This window comes from Nerophis ophidion, linkage group LG21 (genome assembly GCF_033978795.1).
Source record: "Nerophis ophidion isolate RoL-2023_Sa linkage group LG21, RoL_Noph_v1.0, whole genome shotgun sequence".
In the NCBI taxonomy this organism is placed as follows: Eukaryota; Metazoa; Chordata; class Actinopteri; order Syngnathiformes; family Syngnathidae; genus Nerophis; species Nerophis ophidion.
Window position 1 is genome coordinate 39,821,907 of NC_084631.1, and position 8,872 is coordinate 39,830,778.

At 38.6% G+C, this 8,872-nt stretch overlaps 1 protein-coding gene across 1 annotated transcript in view; it reads right to left on the reverse strand.

Moving 5' to 3' along the window:
- The window catches only part of gngt1 (guanine nucleotide binding protein (G protein), gamma transducing activity polypeptide 1), a 7,102-nt gene extending 128 nt beyond the window's left edge, over positions 1 to 6,974 (reverse strand). Inside the window, 4 exon segments of the mRNA XM_061881485.1 lie at positions 1 to 267; positions 6,866 to 6,891; positions 6,894 to 6,929; positions 6,932 to 6,974. The exon segment at positions 1 to 267 is cut by the window's left edge and continues 128 nt beyond it. Of these exon segments, the coding sequence (XP_061737469.1) occupies positions 142 to 267; positions 6,866 to 6,891; positions 6,894 to 6,929; positions 6,932 to 6,959 (216 nt within the window). The 5' untranslated portion in view covers positions 6,960 to 6,974 and the 3' untranslated portion in view covers positions 1 to 141.
- Between the last annotated feature and the right edge of the window lie 1,898 nt (positions 6,975 to 8,872).

The window sequence follows — 8,872 nt, forward strand, 5'->3', positions numbered from 1 at the left end:
AAATGGAGCTAAAAACTGGGATTACACGCACAGTTTGCTCAATTCTTTCTGCTTTCTTTTGTCCTTCTAGTCCATTTGAGGGGAGCGGGAAGAAGGTCCTCGGGTGCTAATGTGAGCTATGAAGTAGTCTTCACGTTCAGGCTAGAAAAGGACGCAGCCGCCTTTCTCCTTGAAGGGGTTCTTCTCCTCCGAAATGCCTTTGACCAGAGTGTCCTCCTCCACTCCGGCCTGCACGTAGTCCTTCATCTCCTCGCAGCATTTGGACGTCTGCACGGGACACACGTACTGCGTCAAACCCGAGGATCTCAATCCAAATCTATGGGATTATTCATCTAATTCAGAGATGTCCAAGGTGCGGCCGGGGGGGGGGGGATATTTGTGGCCAGAAAAAGAGCAATTTTAATGGCCGGCGACACATTTTTAAAAAAAGATTCCGAAAAAATACATAAATAAAGCTGCAAGCAGCGATGGACGGGACCGACTTTTGCTGGTGTTTCCTGCCTTTACCCATTCAACATATCTTTACCTGCACATTACCTACCTTCTCTGTATCCTGGAGTCAAACTGGTGCCTCCTTCTTTCACCCATTCAACATATCTTTACCTGCACATTACCTACCTTCTCTGTATCCTGGAGTCAAACTGGTGCCTCCTTCTTTCACCCATTCAACATATCTTTACCCGCACATTACCTACCTTCCCTGCATCCTGGGGTCACACTGGTGCTTCTTTCTTTCACCCATACACGCTGGTGCTTCCTGCCATCACCCAGACAACATATCTTTACCTGCACATTACCTACCTTCCCTGCATCCTGGGGTCACACTGCTGCTTCTTTTTGTCACCCATACACGCTGGTGCTTCCTGCCATCACCCAGACAACATATCTTTACCTGCACATTACCTACCTTCTCTGTATCCTGGAGTCAAACTGGTGCCTCCTTCTTTCACCCATTCAACATATCTTTACCCGCACATTACCTACCTTCCCTGCATCCTGGGGTCACACTGGTGCTTCTTTCTGTCACCCATACACGCTGGTGCTTCCTGCCATCACCCAGACAACATATCTTTACCTGCACATTACCTACCTTCTCTGTATCCTGGAGTCAAACTGGTGCCTCCTTCTTTCACCCAGTCAACATATCTTTACCCGCACATTACCTACCTTCCCTGCATCCTGGGGTCACACTGGTGCTTCTTTCTGTCACCCATACACGCTGGTGCTTCCTGCCATTACCCATTCAACATATCTTTACCTGCACATTACCTACCTTCTCTGTATCCTGGAGTCAAACTGGTGCCTCCTTCTTTCACCCAGTCAACATATCTTTACCTGCACATTACCTACCTTCCCTGCATCCTGGGGTCACACTGCTGCTTCTTTCTGTCACCCATACACGCTGGTGCTTCCTGCCATCACCCAGACAACATATCTTTACCTGCACGTTACCTACCTTCTCTGTATCCTGGAGTCAAACTGGTGCCTCCTTCTTTCACCCAGTCAACATATCTTTACCCGCACATTACCTACCTTCCCTGCATCCTGGGGTCACACTGGTGCTTCTTTCTGTCACCCATACACGCTGGTGCTTCCTGCCATTACCCATTCAACATATCTTTACCTGCACATTACCTACCTTCTCTGTATCCTGGAGTCAAACTGGTGCCTCCTTCTTTCACCCAGTCAACATATCTTTACCTGCACATTACCTACCTTCACTGCATCCTGGGGTCACACTGGTGCCAACCTTCTTTCACCCATTCAACATATCTTTACCTTCACATTACCTACCTTCTTTGTATCCTGGAGTCAAACTGGTGCCTCCTTCTTTCACCCATTCAACATATCCTTCCCTTCACATTACCCACCTTCCCTGCATCCTGGGGTCACACTGGTGCTTCTTTCTGGCACCCATACACGCTGGTGCTTCCTGCCATTACCCAGACAACATATCTTTACCTGCACATTACCTACCTTCTCTGTATCCTGGAGTCAAACTGGTGCCTCCTTCTTTCACCCAGTCAACATATCTTTACCCGCACATTACCTGCATCCTGGGGTCACACTGGTGCTTCTTTCTGTCACCCATACACGCTGGTGCTTCCTGCCATCACCCAGACAACATATCTTTACCTGCACATTACCTACCTTCTCTGTATCCTGGAGTCAAACTGGTGCCTCCTTCTTTCACCCATTCAACATATCTTTACCCGCACATTACCTACCTTCCCTGCATCCTGGGGTCACACTGGTGCTTCTTTCTGTCACCCATACACGCTGGTGCTTCCTGCCATCACCCAGACAACATATCTTTACCTGCACTTTACCTACCTTCTCTGTATCCTGGAGTCAAACTGGTGCCTCCTTCTTTCACCCAGTCAAGATATCTTTACCCGCACACTACCTACCTTCTCTGCATTGTGTGGTCACGCTGGTACTTCCTGCTTTTAAGCGGCCATCTTGAGACGGCAGCAGCACAGCAGTTCTTTGAAGGCTCGTAAAATCAAAACCGGAGCAGTTAGACAAACTCTTTGCGCAACTTTTAATCAGAAGGGTTCAATCTCTTTCCTGTGCGAGTTTGAAGCCGAGACAACAAACTCAGAGGACATAATGTTTGAAAAAAGGTGATGGGTTTTTACAAAACTTTTGTTTTGAAGGGGTCATTGCCAACTTCTTGTTGATTTTTGCTGAAGGATGTCAATTAATGAAATGTAGGTCTAAGTGAGACCTACATAGTGGTTTCACGAATGTTGGTGCGTGCGCACCAGCAGCAGATGGTACGGAAAAAAAAGAAAAAAAAAATGTCTCCCTCACTGTGTCTGCGCACGGCAGCCATCTTTGAAATGGTTTTCAGCGCAGCGGTTCTTTGAAGGCTGATAAAATCAAATCCATAGCAGTAATTAAAACTCTTTCATCAACTTTTAACCAGAAGGGTTAAATCTCTCTCCTGTAGTAGTTTGAAGCTGACACGACAAACGCGCTCAGAGGAGATAATGTTTGAAAAAAGATGACCGGTTTTTACAAAACTTTTGTTTTGAAGGGGGAATTGCAAACTTCCTGTTGATTTTTGCTGGGGCTTGTCAATATATGAAATGTAGGTCTAAGTGAGACCTACATAGAGGTTTTTGTTTCATGTCTCTACGACATTCCTACCGGAAGTTACAAGCAGTGTTGTCTGTGTTTTCTTCCGAGGAGCAGTTTTGTCTGTGTTTTATTCCTAGGGGGCGCTGGAGCGCAATTTTAAGTTTTGGGGTTTGCTTTTTTCATTAGATCGCAATTTTTGCCAGTCCTGATGTGTGTGTCCAGTTTGGTGAGTTTTGAAGCATTTTAAGGGGGTCAAATTACAGCTCAAAGAGGCAAAAATGACATTTTTTGGGAAACTTTTGTTTTGAATGGGTGTTTGCCAACTTTCTGTTGATTTTTGCTGAAGGATGTCATTTTAGGAAATGTAGGTCTAAGTCAGACCTACATAGAGTTTTTTTTTCATGTCTCTACGACATTCCTACCGGAAGTTACAAGCAGTTTTGTCTGTATTTTCTTGCGAGGAGCAGTTTTGTCTGTGTTTTATTCCTAGGGGGCGCTGGAGCGCAATTTAAAGTTTTGGGGTTTGTTTTTTTTCATTAGATGGCAATTTTTCACCAGTCCTGATGTGTGTGTCCAGTTTGGTGAGTTTTGAAGCATTTTAAGGGGGTCAAATTACAACTCAAAGAGGCAAAAATGACATTATTTAGGAAACGTTTGTTTTGAAGGGGTTTTTGCTAACTTCCTGTTGATTTTTGCTGAAGGATGTCACTTTATGAAATGTAGGTCTAAGTCAGACCTACAAAGAAGTTTTTGTTTCATGTCTCTACGACATTCCTAACAAAAGTTGCAAGCAGTTTTGTCTGTATTTCTTCTTATTGACCTATTAAGGGTTCTGATTACTTCATATCAAATACTTCACTTTGAATAATTTTTTGGGGAGAAATCTTGCATATCTTGTGTGTTTGCCAAAAATGGCATAAAACAAAATAAAAAAACTTTAAAACATTATAAAAAACTTAAAAGGGCATAAACAAAATGAAAAAACCCCGCTATATCAACATAGATCTGAAGTTGATCTTAAAATTTAAGGGGATAAAAGTAAAACAATAAAACAAAGGTTTTGCCTATTTTTTTTACAGTTTTATAATAATACATTTTATTTGTAAAAGTACTCTACATTGAGCAAACAACCTCAAAGTACTACAGTGTATTAAAAAAACAAATAAAATAAAAAATAGAACAGCCTAATAACTAGAACTAGCATGCATTTGTATGAAAAAAAATAAAAATAAAATACAATCTTTTTTAAATAGAAGGGTTTTTAAACCTTTTATGTGTGTTACCCTTTTCGTTCCCTGAGAATTTTAGTGAAATTAAACATATTTTTGAATCCAAAATAATGTCCTATTTAGGGTTATAATAAAATATTCCACTTTGACATTTTTGGGGGGTTATTTTTTAGTTTTTGCCATAGAAAACATGGTTTTATTTAACAAAAAGAGCATACAAAAATATGAAACAACAACATCGTACAAGTACATCTAAAGTTGATCTAAAGATTTAAGTGAAAAATCTTGGATATTTTGTGTTTTTGCCATAAAAATCTATGACAAAAATGGCATAAAACAAACAAAAAAACCCCTTAAAAACCTTGTAAAAAATTTAAAGAGCATAAAACTAAATGGTCCCTAGTGTGTGAATGTGAGTGTTGTCTGTCTATCTGTGTTGGCCCTGTGAGGAGGTTGCGACTTGTCCAGGGTGTACCCCACCTTCCGCCCGATTGTAGCTGAGATAGGCGCCAGCGCCCCCCGTGACCCCAAAAGAGAATAAGCGGTAGAAAATGGATGGATGGAAAACAAATGGGGGGGAAAAAAAACTCTATATCAACATATAGATCTGAAAGAAAAACTATTTTTTGTAAATGTATTTTTTTTACCTATTTTTAACAGTTTTATGTCCCTGAGAATTTTAGTGGGCTTTAATAGAAAGAATAAAAAATAAAGTCAAAAATTACTGACCTATTAACTCATATCAAAAACTTCACTTTGAAATACTTTTGGGGAAAAATCTTGCATATTTTGTTATGTTTTAATCAAAAATAATGTCCTATTTAAGGCTCTAATCAAATATTCCTCTTTGACATTTTTTTTTTGGGGGGGAGGCGATGTTTTGGTTTTTAGCATAAAAAAACATGGTTTTACTTACCAGAAAGAGCATAAAACAGAAATAAGACTTTACATCAACATATAGATCTGAAAGAAAAATTATTTTTTGTATATGTTTTTTTTTTTTTTTTTTACTTATTTTTAACAGTTTTATGTCCCTGAGAATTTTAGTGGCTTTAAAAAAGAATCAAAAATACTGTCTTGAATTACTGACCTATTAACTCATATCAAAAACTTCACTTTGAAATACTTTTGGAGGAAAATCTTGCATATTTTGTTATGTTTTAATCAAAATAATGTCCTATTTAAGGCTCTAATCAAATATTCCTCTTTGACATTTTTTTTGGGGGGGGGGGGAATGTTTTGGTTTTAGCATAAAAAACATGTTTTACTTACCAGAAAGAGCATAAAACAGAAATAAGACTTTACATCAACATATAGATCTGAAAGAAAAACTATTTTTTGTAAATGTTTTTTTTTTTAACCTATTTTTAACAGTTTTATGTCCCTGAGAATTTTAGTGGCTTAAAAAAAAGAATCAAAAATACTGTCATAAATTACTGACCTATTAACTCATATCAAAACTTCACTTTGAAATACTTTTGGGGAAAATTTTGCATATTTTGTTATGTTTTAATCAAAAATAATGTCTTATTAAGGCTCTAATCAAATATTCCTCTTTGACATTTTTTGGGGGGGAAATTTTTTTAGTTTTTAGCATAAAAAAACATGATTTACCAGAAAGAGCATAAAACAGAAATAAGACTTTACATCAACATATAGATCTGAAAGAAAAAATATTTTTTGTAATTTTTTTTTAAAATCTATTTTTAACAGTTTTAACAGTTTTATGTCCCTGATAATATTAGTGGGCTTAAAAAAAAAAAGAATCAGAAATAATGTCATAAATTACTGACCTATTAATTCATATCAAAAACTTCACTTTGAAATATTTTTGGCGGGAATTTTTTTGCATATTTTGTTATGTTTTAATAAAAAATAATGTCCTATTTAAGGCTCGAATCAAATATTCCTCTGACATTTTGGGGGGTGGGGGAATGTTTTGGTTTTTAGCATGAAAAAACATGATTTTATTTACCAGAAAGAGCATAAAACACAAATAAGACTTTACATCAACATATAGATCTGAAAGAAAAACTATTTTTTGTAATTTTTTTTTTTAAATCTATTTTTAACAGTTTTAACAGTTTTATGTCCCTGATAATATTAGTGGGGCTTTAAAAAAAAAAGAATCAGTAATAATGTCATGAATTACTGACCTATTAACTCATATCAAGAAACTTCACTTTTGAAATATTTTGGGGGAAAATTTTCGCATATTTTGTTATGTTTTAATAAGAAAATAATGTCCTATTTAGGGCTATTTTTGGGGGGGGGGGATGTTTTGGTTTTTAGCATAAAAAACATGGTTTTACTTACCAGAAAGAGCATAAAACAGAAATAAAACTTTACATCAACATATAGATCCGAAGTTGATCTAAATACTGAGGCCTTGATACAAATATATAAGACTTATTTGGAACATTTTCATGACTAAGACCCCTTCCGGGCACCTAAGACCAAAAAAAAAAAATGGTTTTGAAAATGAAAACTATCAAAAGTTGGACATCCCTGATTGAATCCATGGAGATAAAAAATAAAAAAAGACCTACCAACCACCTCTGGAGTTTGACTTCGATTTAAGTTGGTTGACTTCCATCAGAGCCTTGTCTTTGTCGTCAGCTCGTCCACATTTATGACAGGCATGGCTCGGGGCCGCACAAAAGCAACAAGGCTTGGTTTCTCACGACAAGTCCCTCACCTCGCCTGGTCGAGTCCTGCAGGAGAATCCTCTCCTAAGTCTGCCTTATAAATGATCCTTAATCCCTAATCGGGTTTAAACAAGACCCCCTTGTGGATCCTACGGGATGCTTTTGCCAGCACAATTAGATTTACTTCAACATTCTTCTTGGAATTTTCCGTCAATCTTCACATTTTTCCCCCCGGCCGTTCTTGATAAGAAGTTGGGATGAATTGATATCGGTAACACTGCGATACAGGTCCCAGTCTGAGGAGGTCAGCGTGATAAGAAGGCTAATCGGTATTTAACCTTCTCCAGTCAAGGTGGAGATGATTTATTTTATTGGCATTATCTCACTAGCATCTTTACATCAATCTTTATTGAAATCTGAGGTATTAAATAAATACAATGAAAAAAAAAACTTTTACCGAATGAGTTGGGAAATTGTGTTAGATGTAAAAATAAACAGAATACAATAATTTGCAAATCCTTTTCAACCCATATTCAAATATCGGATATTTTTTTTTTGTGCAAATAATCATTAACTTTAGAATTTGATGCCAGCAACACGTGACAACGAAGTTGGGAAAGGTGGCAATAAATATTGATATAAGTTGAGGAATGCTCATCAAACACTTATTTGGAACATCCCACAGGTGTGCAGGCTAATTGGGAACAGGTGGGTGCCATGATTGGCTATAAAAACAGCTTCCCAAAAAAATGCTCAGTCTTTCACAAGAAAGGATGGGGCGAGGTACACCCCTTTGTCCACAACTGCGTGAGCAAATAGTCAAACAGTTTAAGAACAACGTTTCTCAAAGTGCAATTGAAAGAAATTTAGGGATTTCAACATCTACGCTCCATAATATCATCAAAAGGTTCAGAGAATCTGGAGAAATCACTCCAGGCATGGCCAGAAACCAACATTGAATGACCTTCGAACCCTCAGACGGCACTGTACCAAAAAACCGACATCAATCTCTAAAGGATATCACCCCATGGGCTCACGACTACTTCAAAAAACAACTGTCACTAAATACAGTTGGTCGCTACATCTGTAAGTGCAAGTTAAAGCTCAACTATGCAAAGCGAAAGCCATTTATCAACAACATCCAGAAACGCCGCCAGCTTCTTTGGGCCCGAGATCATCTAAGATGGACTAGTGAAAAGTGTTCTGTGGTCTGACGAGTCCACAATTCAAGTTGTTTTGGAAATATTCAACATTGTGTCATCCGGACCAAAGGGGAAGCGAACCATCCAGACTGTTATCCACACAAAGTTGAAAAGCCAGCATCTGTGATGGTATGGGGGTGCATTAGTGCCCAAGGCATGAGTAACTTACACATCTGTGAAGGCACCATTAATGCTGAAAGGTACATACAGGTTTTAGAACAACATATGCTGCCATCTAAGCGCCGTCTTTTTCATGGACGCCCCTGCTTATTTCAGCAAGACAATGCCAAGCCACATTCAGCACGTGTTACAACAGCGTGGCTTGGTAAAAAAAAGAGTGCGGCTACTTTCCTGGCCCGCCTGCAGTCCAGACCTGTCTCCCATGGAAAATGTGTGGCGCATTATGAAGCGTAAAATACGACAGCGGAGACCCCGGACTGTTGAAGGACTGAAGCTCTACATAAAACAAGAATGGGAAAGAATTCCACTTTCAAAGCTTCAACAATTAGTTTCCTCAGTTCCCAAACGTTTATTGAGAGTTGTTAAAAGAAAAGGTGATGTAACACAGTGGTGAACATGCCCTTTCCCAACTACTTTGGCACGTGTTGCAGCCAGGAAATTCTAAGTTAATTATTAATTGCAAAAAAAAGAAGAAAAATTATGAGTTTGAACATCAAATATGTTGTCTTTGTAGCATATTCAACTG